The following is an 18,381-nucleotide window of genomic DNA, read 5'->3' as shown; positions in this document are numbered from 1 at the left end:
AAGAAAGTCCTCCTGAAACAGCTACTTTCATATAAACGCTGAATTACCCGTAAGAAAAAAGTCTTTCTAAACAAATACTTCTATATGAACACTGAATTATACAGAAGATACTTTTCTTTACTCAGTTTGTATTTCAAACATTCGTTGTGGAATACGATCAGCTATCATTTATTACCAATGAATGGTAATAAATTGCACTTACATGGAACACTGTCATCCTCACAGGTATACATCGATGTTTAGCCTTAAGACACTTGCCCTAAGGCTCTTCAGTACCAAATTGGATAATAGAAAATACACATCCACGTATAGAGTTACTTATTGTCAAATTTATTACTTCCTTCCTTTCTTTGGAAGATTCCCTCATTTTTTTGTATTGCTATCATCAACTTTTTCACTAATACTTGAAACCTTGTCAACATTTTTGTCGTTTTCTCAGCCGACATCGAGTGAAACAATTTTCGATGAACTGTTTCTAATAATCGTTTTGAAGCATGACCGGCATTTTCTCACATCTCTCTTTGCAACCGAGACTGAAATGGGATTCTGTTTGCAGTGAAAAGCGATTTTTTTCGACGGCCGATATTTCACGTATTTTTTTGCTTTCAGACTCGACAGGAAATCCTCTCGGGGCATGATTTATGAGAATGAGGAGCTTCGTTTGAAAACTATCAACATAAACGCCGAAGTGGAGAGCCGTATGTATATTATCTTAAATATCTAAAACAAACAAACTCATAGAAACGTTACGACGGGAAGGTTCAAAACATCCGACTCTCGAGAGTTTACAATCAATTTTAGGAATATAGGTTGCATTCAGATATACAGGGGTTAAACATGCTAATTCTAAAAACCGAATCATATTTTTTGAGACTGGAATGTGAAAATAACCATAGAAGGTCGATGAAAAAACTGTGATTGCCTTCTCAAAAAATGTCTTTCGTCACTATTCAATTATAAAACAATTATAAACATGGAAATGTGTGGATTTTTTCACATCGGGTACATGCTAACACCAAACGAAAGATAATAATGATAATATCATTTATTATGCATAAAAAATACATTTATACATAAAATGAAAAGGGTTAGCCAAAGGCTATTTTCCACCATTCCCAAAAATTATACAGTAAGTGTGAGAAAATAATTATAAAAATACTTATTTACTATCATAACAATGATAGAGAAGAGGAAAAAATAATAGATCATATAGTTGCTAATAACTCTTAATATTCTTAACATTATTTTGGTCAATTTAACAATTTCGTTGCACTACCATACATTGAAAGTTAAATTAGCACAGAGCAGTAAGCATCTTTGATTTTATTTCTTTCTTAAGTTGACGAATATTATGATTCAAAAGGGGTAAAATCTCATTCAGATAAGAAGGGGCTATATAAGAAAAACATCCTCTAAATTTGGAAGTACGGTGCCTAGGTATGTTGAATGAGTTAATTCTCAAATTGACCATATGTAGTCAGAATGTCTGCTTAATAAACTAAATAAATGACTAGGTGTTTTAGTTTGAAGCAACTGAAAAAAAACATTTTTCACGTATAGTCAGTAGGCATACTTAAAGACTGGCTATAAATCAAATCATCTAAAAGAACAATTCGTTCAGGCCAGTCTAAACATTCTACACAGTAGGTTAATGGACTGATACCTATCAGAAAACAACTACTATCCTGGCTAATACCACGAAGAGCATTGGATTATATTCGACAGGTGTCAGTGCAGGATTCTCCACTGAAGTTACTCCTGCATATGCTGCTGGCGATACAACTGCCGCAATAGATTTTCAATTATTGGAACACACTTGCAGACCGGTGTCGGGCTGTTTGGCCACTCGTCAATGCAAGGTAGTGTATATCATCAACTCGGAAAACTTTCGCGAAATAGTATAACATCTAGATAAAACATGATTTGGGGAAGAAAGTTTTTGGATTCCTACTATTTTTCACAAAAAACTGTGGGAATATTCCAAAAAAAGGAAGATAGCAAATAATTTTAAAAATGAACTCTACAAAAATATTTTATTTATTTATTCGTCAACTTCTATTTTGTCTCCTTCAAAGTAGTCCCCCTCAGATATAATACCATTGTGCCTGCGTGTTTTCCAATTCTCTTAGCAGTTCTGTTAGCACTTTTTGGTATGCGTTCAAGCTTTCTCAGCGATTCGGTTTTATCTCCTCAATCGTCGCAAAACGCCGTCCTTTCATGGGTCTCTTCAATCTTGGGCACAGAAAAAAGTGCAGGGGGGCAAATCTGGTGACTACAGTGGCTGAGGCATGATTGGTCCTCATCGCCTTTTATAATGTCTACCGTAGTATTAGACGAAACGTCAGACATAAAAATTTGCTATAGTTCCCATTCAAAAGGTAAACGATACAATCAAGGCCAGTGAATATAGACCTATAAATACATTACCACCGATAGAAAAAATTCTTGAACTAGCTGTTTATAAGCAGGTACTTGATCATGTTGAAAAAGTATTCATGTGAATCCGCATTACAACTCACTTTATCTAAATTCAAAAAAGAAGTTGATAACAATAAATTTGTAGTAGCTGTTTTTCTTGATCTGAAGAGGGCGTTTGAAACAATTGATCGTAATATTCTTCTAATAAAATTAAGAGGTTATGGCATTGATGGTGATGTTTACCAATGGTTATCTGACTATTTATCCCATAGAAAGCAAACAGTCAGAGTTCAAGGTAATATCTCACAGGAATTGGATATACATATGTGTGCCTCAGGGTAGCGTTTTAGGACCTCTGATTTTTATCTTATACTTAAATGACATAAATTTGTTCATAAATGTTGATTTTATAAATTTATTTGCAGATGATAAACTATTGGCATGCTACGATACAAGCTTAGATAAAGCTATTGATAAAATGAATGCCGCATTAAAGGATGTAAATGAGATCACCATTGCAAATAAATTGAAACTGAATAAAATGAAAACTAAAGGAATGATTATTACAAAAAAATATAAATGTAACAACCTTGATTTAAATTAAATAAATCTACAAATCGATAATGAAAACATTGAAATTGCATCATGTATCAAATCTTGGATTCCCGTTAGATAATTTATTACTTTTTGGCAATCATCTCGATTATATATGTAAAAAAATATCTAAAAAACTGTATTTCTTTGCAAGAATTCTGGTAGTTTATCCACTCAGTCTAAAATTACTGTGTACAAAGAGATTATCCAACCACATTTTGATTACTGTGCTTCTTTTATTTTCTTGTTTAATCTAAATCAAACATAGATAGAATAATACTTGGTAAGATAATATTTATAAATATAGTATTTGTATGTTGTTTTCTGCTTTTTATCATCGTATTGGAGCTGCACCTATATTGCAATGTATTTTCAATAGCATATGTCGTTATTTTTCAAACTAAAAATTTTTATTTTCAGTTTTGAATTATATCTACATTTTAAGTTTTTTATATACTTATTTTCAATTTCTATGTTGGTAATATGTTTTATATAATATTGTGTATTAGGATTACCTATTTCACTAAATATTTTCTTCTTCATCAGATCAATCGACATTTTTGTTAGTTCTTTCCGTCTACACGCACTGGCTAACCTAATAATTGTTGCTACCTGAAAATGAAGCAACTCAAGTTGATACTTTTATATCCTAAAATCGTATTATTTTGTTAAAATGTCCTTTACCATTAGATATGTACAATTATTTTCTTCCCTAATAAATTTGTTGATCTGCTCGCTATTGAAGACGTCTGATTTCTTGTCTCTTCAAACAACATTCTTCCTTTTGAGAAAAGCGATAACCTTTGAGAAAGTGGCTATGTCTATATTTTTCTTCACCGAAATGGCACTTTACAACATAGAGTACATACATGTTTCACAAGCTAGAGGATTCGACAGTTTCTCATTTTTGCACCAAAAAAGTCAAAGCTACATCCATTGTAAGAGTTTTGCATTTGTTCAATTCCATCTATGTGATTCTTCCAGGCCTAAAGCAAATTCAAATCCAAGATAGAGTGGATGTAAACAATGACATGCCCTACGCACGTGATATTAGGAAAAATTTTTTATAATAACGAGTGAAATGCACAAGTGTTGCAGTTTAAAGGGAAAAATAAAGATAATATGTGTAATATAAAAAGATTTTCATTGGATTTTTCACCGCGCACTCAAGTATTATATGAAAAAAGACGTTATTATTTCTTCATTGATAATTTTTATTTTATGTAAAATCAAAAGGAATATTAATCAAAATTATTCAACTGGATGAATTTGTCTCTTCATCAGTAGTGTCATCCTCACCAATCTAAATTTCAGTGGCTCGATTTGTGCCTCTATTATGTTATCAAGCTTCCACATCTTTGTCTCGACTTCCGATATCACATGCCGAACACACTTCTCCCATTTCTTCGCTGTGACTCTTTTCAAAGCCTCATCAAAAAGTACTTTGAGATCTGCTAATTTGAACGTGGTATTATGCTGAGCTACAAAATTCTTCACATTCGCCCATATTAACTCGATGGGATTGAGCTCGCAGTGGTATGGAAGCAGGCGAAGGACAATTTTGTTTTGGCCTGCTGCCATCTCATCGACTATATATTTTTGATATTCAAGCTTGCGCTCCTTGACAATTTGACCAGCATTAACCCAGATTTCATCCATATAATAAATTGTTCTCTGTTGTTCCCTATAATATTTAATTTTAGTCAAATACTCTCTCCTCCATAACACAATTTCCTCTCTCTCCAATAATTAACTATTGCGCCCTCGTTTTTTCCATACAAAATTCAAATGTTTCAATACTTTATGGAATGTTGACCGCTTAAAACTTGGCAATAATACATCTTCATTTATTTCTGTGAGTACTTTGTCTATCGTGGGTATTTCATTTCTGAAAAAGTACTCATGCACTTTCCTCCTGATTGCATGTTTATCAGCATCATCTATTGATTTTATAATGGTTTGACGATTCTGATTTGTATTCGGTTTGGAAAATGTATGATTTTGTTTAATATTCCCGTAAAACATTGTAAATCGAAGCGCAACACACTCCAATTTTATCGGAAACTTTCGATACGACTTCGTCGACAGTCGATGTCTCAATTTCTTCCATCTCTCTCTTGAAAACATTTAAAATCACTTCTTTCATCTCAAAACTCAAATGTATTTTTTTGGATCGTTTCCTGGCTGGACTCAGGATAGCTCACAGTGTCATCAGCAGTGTCTGTACTGGAAAACAATTTTAAACAATATACTATAACGCACGCCACACAAACACGCGAACGACTGATTACAACCCTGTGCTGGTACCGAACTCGTACCAAGAAGGCGAAATCACCAATGAACGCTGCCCTTTCCATCTGACACTGGGCGATCACGTGAACATCACGCTTCGGTTTTGTTTTGTTTTACTCTATCTTGGATTTGGATAGACTTTAGTTGAAGTACATACTTCCCAGATGGTTGGCGAAAAAAATTATTTTCTTTAATAATATTACGATTTGAATTTGAAATAGCTCATTGTTTACTTCACGATGTGTTGCCCGAATTTTTGTTTGAAAATAGGATATGTCTGATTTTTAACAAAGAAAAAAATTATTTGTAACTTCAACATGTTTCAATTTACTCATTGCTCCTTTCATATATTTTGATTTTTTTTTCTTTAAGTAGTCCCCAGCTCATTTGAGACCAGTGAACTTTTTATTGAAATTTTTTTTTTAATCTTCGAGAGTATATTTACCATAACTAGGATGAGAAATGAAATAAACACAATATTTTTTAGCATAAAAAATACTAAACTTGTTGATAATCCCATGCATTCAAAATGTAGGTGTGTCACTTAAAAACATGTGTGCTCGTTTTCCTATTTAAAAAAAATACGATACAAAGTGAAGAAAGACTTCCACCAGTAATAAAAGCTCGATGTTTTGTAAATATGTGGGCGCTTGCCAAATTGTTCGTATCAAAACACTCAATATTTCGCCCCACTTTTGGAATTCAAGCAATAAACCTGACCTCAAATAAACTGTGCCAAGGTTAGAAGATATTGGAAAAATTTGAATACAGAGATACATTGAGGGTGACTCATAATGGGACACTGTGACAATGTACATCAAACAATGAAGAGGTTCAACTACATATTGTTATGAATATTACTGAAGTTTTTTCCCAACACCAAACCGTTTTTTTACCACCTCGGCACGTGTTTCGATCACCAAGTGATCATCTTCAAAAGAAGATTAAGCAAATTATACATACAATGTTGTACTTATTTAAACCTTAGATACCTCTACTAGGTACCTGCGTTTTGATGATCTCAAATTAATTTTACAATATTGCCTTATCTACTAGTCTTGAATCAATTTTAGAATGTTGCCTTACCTATTTACGGGTAATAAATTAATTTTACAATGTTGCCTTATCTATTTACTAGTAGAGGGTTGTCTTTTATATTTCGGGATTAGAGAACAAAAACAAATATTAATCATCGTTTGCATCGTTTGCACGTTTGCATGCGTTTGAACCAATTGTCGAAGCACTTTTGCCACTCTGATTGAGGTGTATCCAAAACATGCATTCTGAATTCAGCTACCACTTCTTCAGGTGTTGACCTCTGTTTGTGTTTCACCTGCGGGTATAAAAAGAAGTCATTCGGTGCCAAGTTAGGATTATACGGCGGATGACTCATCAAATCGATGTTTTGGGTACTCAAAAATGCAGTTGATTGAGCCGATGTGTGAGAGCTCGCATTGTCATGGTGAAGAGTCATCTGTCTTCGGTTGATTTTCCTGATCTCTTGGAAGACAACTGACAAACAAATGGTTGTGTACCACTCAGAATTGACTGTTCTGCGTTGTTCTAGTGGTACGGTTTCGACATGTCCAGTTTCTCCGAAAAAATAGGTGACCATTTGCTTGGAAATGTTTCGTGCGCGAACAACTTTTGTTGGATTTGTCTCATATTGAAACACCCATACAGTCGACTGCTGTTTACTTTCGGGCTCATACGCGTAAATCCATGATTCATCACCTGTCACGATGTCATAGACGTGTTTCTAAGCACTGCGATCGTAATTTTTGAGCATTTCCTTCGACCAATCGACAAGAGCCTTTTTTTTGAGCGAATGACAAATTGTGTGGGATCCAACGCGAACAAATTTTTTTGACAGTCAAATGTTCATGCAATATTGAATGTATGCTGGTCCCACTAATGCCTAAGGTTGTCTCAATCTCACGATAGGTCACATGACGATTTTGCAATATCAGTTCGTGCACAGCATCAATGGTTTCGGAACAACAACTGATTTTGGACGACCTTCACGAAATTCGTTTTGGAGTGAACTACAACTACGATTGAATTCACCATACCATCGATAAATACTGGTCCTTGATGGAGCTTCATCGCCAAAAATTGAATTAAGTTCATCCATGCACTGTTGCTGAGTTAATCCAAGTCGAAAGTTGTAAAAAATAATCGCACGATTATTTTTTACAACGATTTAATTCCATTTTTGGACCGAGATGAATCTTTTAAGTTACTGTAAACAACACAAATAGCGCGCGTATGTCAAAACGTTTTGGGTACGTATGAGCTCAAAAATGTCCAGCTTTACGATAGAACTGCCAGTTGCCAGATTGTAACACTAGGGTTGCCAAATCTCGAAACATAAAAGGCAACGTTTCTATGAATTTCCTCCTAAACCAATGTTCCTCCCTGTGTATGACCTTAGCTTGGGACCACTCGACGTAATGTTGATGGGTCCAAACATGCTCTACTATTCCTGACTTACTGATTTCCCATCGCTGTGTGTATTTTTTGTGCTCGGCAATGCGAACATTCAATGGCCTCTTAGTTTCACCGATATAGAAGTTTCCGCACTCACAGTATATCTCGTAAAAGCAATTCTTGAAATCGCAGTCCGCGTTTGGAGGCCTGGTTTTCGCGAGGCTGCTACGGATAGTGTTTCCGGATCTGAAGCAAGTTCTCATGTTGTATTTGAACCCAATTCCCTTTCCGATAATCCTCTAATGTAGGGATGTGCAAGCACTGGTTGTGACTGCTTCTCTTCCTTACGAAGTTTTTGCTGTCTTTTAGCCAAAGTGTGTTCCACCATCGCTTTGGAGTAGCCATTTCGTTGAAGATCATTTTTGATGATGTCTAGTTCCTTCTAGAGACCTTTCTTCGTATTACAGAGCCCGAAAGTACGGTCTAATAGTGTCTTGATGATTCCTCTTTCAGTCGATTGATGGTGGTTGGATTCGTGGTTCAGATACTGTACCGTTTGAGTGGGTTTTCGGTATACAGATGTTTCCCACTTAGTGTCGGTCTTCTTCACCAGTACGTCTAAGAATCGCAATTCGTTGTGGACTTCCTTCTCCATTGTGAAAGTGATGGAAGGTCTTACGCTGGCGATGTGTTTCAGGAAGGCGTCTAGTTCAGTATTCCCATGGTTCCATATTATGAAGGTGTCGTCAACGTATCTCAACCAGACACGAGGTTTCTTGTGGGCTTCTTCAATGGCCAGACTGGTGAAAGTGGCAGTCATATTGGCAGTTCCTTATCTTATGTAAAGAATTCTTCCTTCAAATGAAAATAACAGTTTCGTACACAGCATCCTAGTAATTCCATAATTACTTCTATAGGTAAATTCGTTCTAGCTTCCAGGTCTCCGTCTTCGGATAGCTTCCTCTGTATGATTTGGAGTGCTTCTTCGACCGGAACGTTGGTGTAAAGGCTTTCCAAGTCGAAACTGATTAGTTCATCACACAGTAAGATCTCTAGAACAATCGCGAAGCGCAAATCGAGATGAGTACGTCACAATCGATTAACGACGACCAGCAGCGTCCCGAGTTATTTTTTAAGGAATTATTTACAACAGTATTCTTTCAGTGAACAGTTTTGTTTGATACCGATATCATGGTGGTATCTAAAGAACTAGCCCGTCATTTCGGACAGTCCGCCATATTATGTAGAATGACGTCACTTAGCTAATTATGCATTGTCTATGCTTCATACATTCATATATACATACAAACATCGCCAGTTCAATAAAAGCTTGTAAAAATAATTAAGAACGAGTAGAAACATAACAAATTGTTTTTATTGAATGATTTATTTTGTAAGATAAATAAGATACAAAATCTATTATGATGAATTTGTCCGATCTTTCAAAATAAACAGGCGATAATAATATAGCAGAAGCTCGATAATTGAATGTAAACTATGTTTATTATCCAGAGCAGAATGGAGATATTGTTATTGAGAATCTTCAAAGTTGATAATGTTTTGTCAAAAAACACACAAATACCCTGATTATTTTTTTTCAAACTCTAAATTGGAGCTGAACGGATTTTGCAACAGTTGATGCCTTCATTGAAATATACCTCATTTTTGCAGGTCAATCAGATATAAAAAAATTGAAGAAAGAAAACGAAATGTTGAAAAAAGGCCTGTGGTACCTGAGAGACGAATACGACAAATTGGAGAAACTCATAAAGGATAAGAAAATCGATTTTTCATCATCCTCTACCACGTGTTCAACATCCAGTGATTCGGTAAGGAAATATTTTCAACTGAACCGAAAATTAAATTTGATGTAACTCGAGGTTCAGTACTGAGCCCCATTTCTTGCATATTATACATAAAGGACATGAAAATTATGTCTAATGAAGTCTGTAAACAATTTTTTCACACCAGAACCAAAAACTGACTCTCGTTGCGGGTTCCGCTAATAAAGTTAGCATCATTAACAAATGACTGAAACTAAATCTGAACCAGGAGCTTTCGTATGCATCAACTGGAGATGCAAATTGCTGATGTTACTAAAATTTTTTGGGGTACCTACAGATAATAAATGTATCGCATTAAATTAATAAAATGGATGAGTAAAGAAAGTATCAACCCAAGATGGCGACGGCATCTATATCTGAAGAGTAGGGAGGGTGAGTGTAGGCCCACAGCACTTAGGTCACATGAGACCCATTGTACATCCTCCCGAGGAGTTGTCCCCCTAGGAAGGTGGACAGGTCAATGGGATACATTTCCTTTACATCAGCAGGTGTAGGCCAAGACTCACCGAACACACACTCTCTTATTGACGATAACTCCGGGCACTCGCATAGGACATGCCTAACAGTCTCATCTTCCTGTTCACACATCCTGCATAGAGGTGTGTCCACTAGCCCCATATTGTGGAGGTGTTTCCTCAATTGACAGTAACCAGTCAGAAATTCTATTGTTGAGCGTAGACTTTTCCTGGTCATCGCCAGATATTTCTTCGGCGCCAGCTTTCCAGGGCCACCAAAGGTGATCCTGGCAAGATTGCATCCTTTGAGTTCATCCCATCTCTTAAGTGATTGAGCATGGGTGTGACGTTTGGCTAGTTTCGCAAAAGTCATCAGGCCGTAGGTGCCACTGGGTCCTAAAATTCTTAGTCCAGACGCTTCCTTGGCTAAAGAGTCGGCAATGCGATTACTTTTACTCCTGTCGTGCCCTTTAACCCACCTCAGGATAATGTTATTATCTACCGAGGCTTTGGCTAAATCTTGGTGACGTTCTAGTGCTAGCCCTGAGATTGCAAGTTGTCTGTTCAAGGCTAATAGGTTTTGTCTGCTGTCAGTACAGATTGTTATGTTTTTGCCAGAAATTCCTTTCCTGGTTATTTCTTTTGTGGCGATTGAGATACCAGCAAATTCTGTTTGAACCACGCTGGTTTTTTTTCCACTTCCCACTTAATGCTTAGGCTTAGTGATCTGCAGTACACTCCACATCCTGAGCCTTCTTTGGTTTTTGAGACGTCTGTATATATGCGTATTGCATTTGTAGCATCTGTAGGGTTTATTGAACACAAACCTGGGTTCAATTGCATCAATGGTTGCCTGCAGCAAAGGTTGCGCAGTAAAAGTTTCTCGCCATAGGCTCAGCCTCAATTGACCTATTCCTACTTCGAGGTTCACACCAGCCGTGCGCAATCGTACTATGGCCATTAACGCAACCTCCTTAACGTACAGGTCCAGAGGGGTCAGACCCTTAATTACTTCCATAGCCGCGGTTGGTGTTGTTCTCATGGCTCCTGTGATGTTCAAACAAGCCCGTCGCTGTATTTGATATAATTTTTGGATGGCCGTTGCTTGTGAGACTTTCGTTCCCCTCCGTACGTTAACATAGGTCTTATTATTACAGTTTAGATCCAAAGGATCACACGGGGTAAAAGACCCCATGCGCGTCCCACTGTCCTTCGGCATTGCTCATAAGCGGCGGCATGACCAGACATTCTATTTGGCCTGGCGCGTATCCTGAGCTGGAACCACGTGACGGGTATGGCGTGTCGTCGGCCATTTTTAAAATCACGGAACCTAAACTGTCATGGAACTTTAGACTGTCATTTACCGCAACTGTTAGCGCCACCTATAAATTTTATTGGAAAATAATCGAAAATTGTTACGTAGAGTAAAAACAAACCAAACTCACTTCAATTATAATATTATTCCAGGAAAGCTGCCGGTCTTTCAGTGAAGGAAGCGAAGAAGTAGAGGCTGCGCAGAACCTGAAAAACGTACAGCGGACCAACCTAAAAAACATGCAGGTCCAGTTCGACCATCTATCCGTCGTAACCGAAGAAACCAGCGCTGATAATTCCGAACTGAATTCAAACAGGACTTCTCTGATCAGAGAGAACTGGACCAGCTGCGAAGACAACATTCTGCAACCGGACCAAAGCTATCCAGATTTTGGTGCTCCAATCAAAACACAGACGATACCAGAACAAACCCCGTTGCATTTTTTCTCCCCGATTAAACAGTCGAAAAGTTTCGACGACAACCACTTCTACCAAATGCAGGATGTTTTATATCCCGGGGACTTTTACGATAATCAGTTTCGGGGTTCAACCGGGAACATGGTGGACAGCAACTTTGAGGATGGGAACACGAACAGCGAAAACTTCGTTAGCCAAAAAATAGTGAGGACCCAAGCGAACTGTTTTTACCAAAATATGGTTCTGGTACCGAAAACTACGAATCCGCTAATCGAGGTGGAGTCGATGGAAAAGTCGGCAACGGATTTGATTGTCAAAATTGACAACCAGAAGTTCAACGAGCCGGGATGCGGTTTCAATGGAACGCCAAGTCGGAGTACCTTTTCCAATGGGGGCAACCTAGAGGAGCTGCTCAACGATATCGAATCTATATCTCAGGTGAGAGTTTGAACAAGTCACTCCGTGGGAGGAAAGAAAGGGTGATTTTCCGACCAAACGTAGGCCAATTGGAAATGTTTTCAATTTTGTTCTTAAAACTACGAACCAATCTAGATCAGATAGTATTTCCAAATCCATTTCGTGAAAAATATTGTTTAAAAACTATAATTGAATACCAATGATGTGAACGTTTCGGCCATGCTTTAAAACTGTTAGATTGTAGATTTTCTGGAATATTTTCAAATTTTAACCAATATTTCCTGTACTACATACATTACGTCAAAAATTTATTGAAGTATTTTTTCTATAAAGTTTTTCCGTTAAAAAAATAGCTAATCCGTTAAAAAATATCTAATCTGAATCTAAATAGCTAATCTAGTCTAAATAACTAATCAGTAATATAGTCTAACTAACTTCTCTTTCCATTGCGTTTCTCTTTCCATTATTAGATGTGAATTCTCTTTATTTTAAGTTAATACTTTTCACGATGGTATAAAAACGAAAACATGTATTCTTACAGTGTAATCCAGTGTATCCAGTAATCTGAACTTAATAGCTACCTGTAATATAATCTGAATAGCTAACCCGTTGAAAAAAGTTAATCCGCTAAAAATAGCTGATATAAACGAAAACTTTTACATCATGCTTACACTGCATTCAAAAGTATATGCACAAAATTTTGATAATACTTGAAAAAATAGCTGATAATCCGTTGAAAAAATAGCTATAACTAACTTAGATTGAAATAGCTAATCTAATTTGAATAGCTGATACATTATCTAATCTAAATAGCTAGTCCGTTGAAAGATAGCTGATAATAAATCCTAGTCTTCAAATAACTGAAAATCCTAGCTGATTATTCAACGTGGATCTTCTTTGTTAAAAAATACTTTCCACGACTGTATAAAAACGAAAACATTCATACTTTTCACGCCATCCTTACACTGTATCCAGAAGTCTTTATACATATAACTCTGATGATCCGTTGAAAAAATAGCTATAACTAACCTAGACTGAAATAGCTAATCTAATCTGGATAGCTGATCCATTATCTGATCTATATAGCTAGTCCGTGGAAAAATAGCTGATACTAAATCCTAGTCTTCAAATAACTGTAAATCTTAGCTGATTATTCAACGTGGATTTCCTTTGTTAAAAAAAAATACTTCCCGTGATAGTAAAAAAACGAAAACATTTATCCTTTCACGTCATCCTTACACTGTATCCAGAAGTCTTTATACATATATCTCTGATGATCCGTTGAAAAAATAGCTATAACTAACCTAGACTGAAATAGCTAATCTAATCTGGATAGCTGATCCATTATCTGATCTATATAGCTAGTCCGTGGAAAAATAGCTAATACTAAATCCTAGTCTTCAAATAACTGAAAATCTTAGCTGATTATTCAACGTGGATTGTCTTTAATAAAAAAATACTTCCCACGATAATAAAAAAACGAAAAAATTCATACTTTTCAGGTCATGCTTACACTGTATCCAGAAGTCTTCACATATAATTCTGATAATCCGTTGAAAAAATACCCTCTAAATTCCTCACTCAAAAGAAATAATGTAGGCATCTGGTTTCGGACAACACAGTTCAGGTATTTTTCATAAAACAGATGTTCCCAATAACGTTCGTAAAGAATGTTATTTGAGCTTTTACTTTGGTTGACTCTCTAAAAGTGTCAACACATTTCCCACTGTAGAATATGAAGAATAATTAGCACATACTTGACAGAGACCATTACTCGAATATAGTCATTAACATATGTTAGTTGACCAGATGTACAGATTCCTATCTTCCCTTTCCGAGCTGAATATCAAGATATTTTCACTAATTTTCAAGGGACTGTTTCAAATTAATTGATAATTAAAAAACAATTTTATATCTAAACTTACAGTCTGTTTATGTTCAGGTTGATGTACTATCTTCCAATCTTGATGAAGTGTATGCTTAACAATTTTATAACAGAAGATTGATCAATGTAATATTATCAAACTTCAGTGGAAATCAGACAGACATATACGTAAAGAAGAATCGAAAAAAATCAACAATCAAAAAATCGTTTCCAGGAGTACAAGGCAACTTTTCGTTTTCGTAAATTATAAATGGACATCAAGAGATTCCACTTATATAATATTTCACCCATTATACCATCATTTATCTTTGAAGAACATGTCTTAACCTATCATTGAAACAACTGGCATGTCAGTTTCAGGAACTGAAACAATCCAAGTATTGTTTTATCTCTATTTTATACTTCACTTTCTATCTCACATTTTTCTTTCATTTCTCTTGCCCTTGGCTTACCGATCTACAAATATTTCTAGTACTAAATGAAACCAGCGCCTGAAAGCCAAATATTCGGGATCCAATACCACACGACGCTGTTTCTACCTGCTAAAGGCCTCATCAGTGCTGTTATACTGAAACACAAATGCATTGTTCGACTCAACTATCCTAAATTGCCATCTATGAGACTTAATCCATGAATATTGTTACGTTTTTTCCGTGGATCTGACAAGAACTCGCTACATTGTACAATCAAACTCAACTTCATTTCACTGATACACTGACAGTACAACACAAACACAACTAAAACTTCAGACTGATATTCGAATGTATATAGCTTCATTACATCACTTCGTATCGCACATTCAACTAGACTTCCCCAATCTGCCTGATGGTAGTATTTATATATCGTAAAGGAAGTCTTTGGAAGCTGAGAAGGAAGTCTCTGGAAGCTGAGATGGAAGTCTCTCGAAGCGACGCGATATCTAGAACGATCGAGAAACGCAAGTAGAATTGAATGCGACCTTGGCCAAGTCACGCTTGATTGACAAAGACCAGCGGCGGACGGCGTTTTTTTAGGGGATAATTTACAACCACATCGATTATGAACAAGTCTCCCAGTGCCGTCACTGCATTCGTGGTTCAGTCCAACATCATTGATGGGACCAATGTCGGGTCGAAACGGCGCTATATGATGTTGGATAGCGAATTATTTGCTTCTGCTCTGGTTAGACTGAATCTTTGCTTTGAACTTCAGACGAATTGCCCCCAACATCATTTTCATCTTGACAAATTTTCATAATTTATGATTCTATTTATCATATGAAGTTCAAGAAAGGACACCCTGTATTTGATAAAAAATTAAATGTAATTATTTACTATTGTGAAAAGAATGCATTAGTATTGCCTTCGTAATACTAATATTGGCTACACGTTGAGTCATTGACAATGTATACGTACTATACTCCGTCCAATACATTATTATGCATAGTGCATGTGATCTTCCAGACAAGGCTGCTTGCTTGTACAGAGTAGCACTAAGGAACGACCGACTTTTTTTAATAATATTCGGCGGTATATAGGAACATTTTTTAGGTGAAGTGTAGGAACACACGTTAGCAGTTTTTTAGTCGTATCAGTACTTGACATTTCAAAAATTTCAAACTTTAAAATACCGTATATGTACACACCACAGACATTAAAATGTAACTGACCACTCCGACACTGTAACAATGAATTCCCACAGCCGATTGCAGTTATATCTGATTGGCCAATATAGGTGCAATTGTGTGTGGTGATCATGCTTTGATCACGCATCTGTTATTGTTTGGGTTGCTTTTTTTGTTGGATGGATAGACGAATTTATTCACAAATTAAAAGTCTACATAGCGTTGACATTACAAACCCTTTCAATCCAAATGTGAATTATCTTTATAAAAGATGTGAATCTTATACAAACCAACGACATTTTGGTAGGAAATTCTGAGGATATCAAATTTGCAGAAGGGAATCAACACCCAAATCGAAATCAACCAGCTAGATGGATACGACTTATGCCAACAGGAAGTACATCAGGTGGAGAAGAATCCCATTGGATTCGAGAATTTGGAACAGGCGGATAAAAGTGATACAACAGAGAAACCATTCAAAAGTGAGCTGAACGTCGTTCTGATGCCTAATCCCATGCCTCTTATAGGGATTGATAAATATAAGAATATTCAGAGGTGAGTATGCAGGGTTGACAATATTGTTTACATACTGTATATTCAAAAAGTAAGGAGAATTTTAATTTTTCCAAAAAATATTCGTTTATTCATCAGTTTTTTTGTCTCTTTCAAAGTATTCCCCCTCAGATATAATAATACACTTGTGCCAGCATTTTTTCCAAACAGTTTTTATAATTTGGGTCCCAAGATCCAATTTTTCGAATTTCTGTCCAAGGGCACCGAAAATTATGATCCATGGGTCATTCGATTCGGAATGATCTCTAGCAACTTTTTGAAAAATTTCAAAAGGGGCTCGAAAAAATTGCAAAAGTTATAAACAATTTAGTAAAAAAGGGGGAGTTTGGTTTTCTGCAAATATCTCGGAAAATATTAAAAATATCCGAATTTTGAAAAAAAAAAACCTTAAGGAGGAGGAAATTTCCTAAAAAGAATTCCTACCTCCCGGAACTCTATTACCAATATTTATAATTTTAATTTAGAGGGAAAAAAACCTCAAATTTTGTTCAATTCTTGGAGCTTTTCTTGAATGCTTTCAAAAAAGATTCCCGTTGGAAAAATTAAAAAATTTTGATTTTCCATTTTGTTATTAATAATCAAAGACGTTAAAAAGTGAAAAATTCAATTGAAGCAATGTAATTTTTTTATATTCGAATTTATTCGTATTCTTCTTGTTTGAAGTTAAATAAAAATGGTTTTTCACAATTTTTAGCTCTATTTGTTTAAAAAATTGTTATAAACAAATGTATTGTTTATAAGATATTTGAAATTTTTTGGGGGGATTTTTATCAGTGATGAATATTATGATTTTAAAAAACATAATCGTTTCTCAAAAAATGTTTACTGCTTAAAAACGCATTTGTTGATTTACAATTTTTTTTTACTTTCAAATATGAGTATTAAGGAACGTTTTTTTTAAATTATATTTTCTATTTCTCTTTGATATTCTGAAAAAAACTTTTGTTTAATTTACATTTTCTTTATTTATTCAATAAATAATTTGTTTTAAACAAATTTATTTTCACGATATATTTTTTTAAATACTACCAAAAAAACTAAAACAACTATGCGTCACTATTTGTGCAAAGTCTGTTTTTTTGGTAGTATTTAAAAAAATATATCGTGAAAATATATCTGTTCAAAATAAATTGTTTATCAAATAAATAAATAAAATATAAATTAGAAAAAAAGTTTTTTTCAGAATATCAAAGAGAAATAGAAATTATGATTAAAAAAAATCGTTCCTTAATATTCACATTTAGTAGCAAAAAAAATGTTGATCAACAAAAATTGTTAAACAACAAATATTTTTTGGGAAAGAAAGTTTTTGGCTTTCTACTCCATCGTGATACAATGAAAAGGATGAGGGAATCTTCCAAAGAATCAATTTGAAAATAAATAACTCACATGGATGTGAAGATCATGCAAAGAAGCATGAAAGCTGAAAGATCTACACATCCATGTATAGAGTTACTTATTTTCAAATTGATTATTTCCTTCCTTTCTTTGGAAGATTCCCTCATCCCTTTTATCTCTTTTTTTTTTCGCTACATGTAATGCATTTTGAACATTTCAATTTATGTTTATGATTTACAGAAGTATGGAAAGTCTCAGTTCGAAGCCCATAGAAGAACTGTCAGTTTCGCAACAAAATCTATGTTTGATACCGCCCCCCAAACGTGCCGTGGACCACAATATAATACCCAATAGCGCACCCGTCATGGGTATGACAGACATCGACACGAATCCTTTCTTTTTCGGAAATTTGAGGGACAATTATGTCAACGCAGATTACTTTGGCGTGAGATACAATCCCGATAATTTTTTTTCGAAGGAAAGTCTACAAAAAGAAAACGAAGGTAAGTAATATATTTGATAATCCGTATTTTAATGCATGAATGCATTCAAATATTGAATTCATTCAAGTAAATGTTAATCGACTGAGCGCTGATGTCACTCATGAGTGATTCGATAATTTTGGCGCAGTGGGTATGATACACATTATGACTCAAGGGTAATGTGCTTAGATTTATTGAATTATTGGCCATTTCAGTAAGGCAGTCAGAGGTATGACGATAAGATATTTCTATGCGAAGTTATAATAACCTTATTGTTGAAGATTGACTGAAAGAGCTTTTAGATTATTTGTAGTAAACA

At 35.3% G+C, this 18,381-nt stretch overlaps 2 protein-coding genes across 6 annotated transcripts in view; one reads left to right on the top strand and one right to left on the bottom strand.

Annotated features, from left to right (window-relative positions):
- The window catches only part of LOC111511792 (tyrosine-protein kinase transmembrane receptor Ror), a 99,241-nt gene that overhangs the window by 40,666 nt on the left and 40,194 nt on the right, over positions 1-18,381 (bottom strand). The gene's annotated exons all lie outside the window — the stretch shown is intronic.
- The window catches only part of LOC111511794 (uncharacterized), a 37,723-nt gene that overhangs the window by 13,509 nt on the left and 5,833 nt on the right, over positions 1-18,381 (top strand). For 4 of the 5 annotated variants that reach the window (XM_074175740.1, XM_074175813.1, XM_074175783.1 and 1 more), the window contains 5 exons: positions 610-698; positions 9,406-9,563; positions 11,501-12,202; positions 15,977-16,224; positions 17,821-18,083. In XM_074175740.1, the coding sequence (XP_074031841.1) occupies positions 610-698; positions 9,406-9,563; positions 11,501-12,202; positions 15,977-16,224; positions 17,821-18,083 (1,460 nt within the window). The remainder of the gene's footprint in view (positions 1-609; positions 699-9,405; positions 9,564-11,500; positions 12,203-15,976; positions 16,225-17,820; positions 18,084-18,381) is intronic. The other variant, XM_074175933.1, reaches the window with a different exon arrangement.

Source organism: Leptinotarsa decemlineata, unplaced genomic scaffold, assembly GCF_025532065.1.
Source record: "Leptinotarsa decemlineata unplaced genomic scaffold, Ldec_3_MD MMD2_P_RNA_scaffold_1, whole genome shotgun sequence".
Classification (NCBI taxonomy): domain Eukaryota; kingdom Metazoa; phylum Arthropoda; class Insecta; order Coleoptera; family Chrysomelidae; genus Leptinotarsa; species Leptinotarsa decemlineata.
This window is presented reverse-complemented; position numbering and strand designations above follow the sequence as displayed.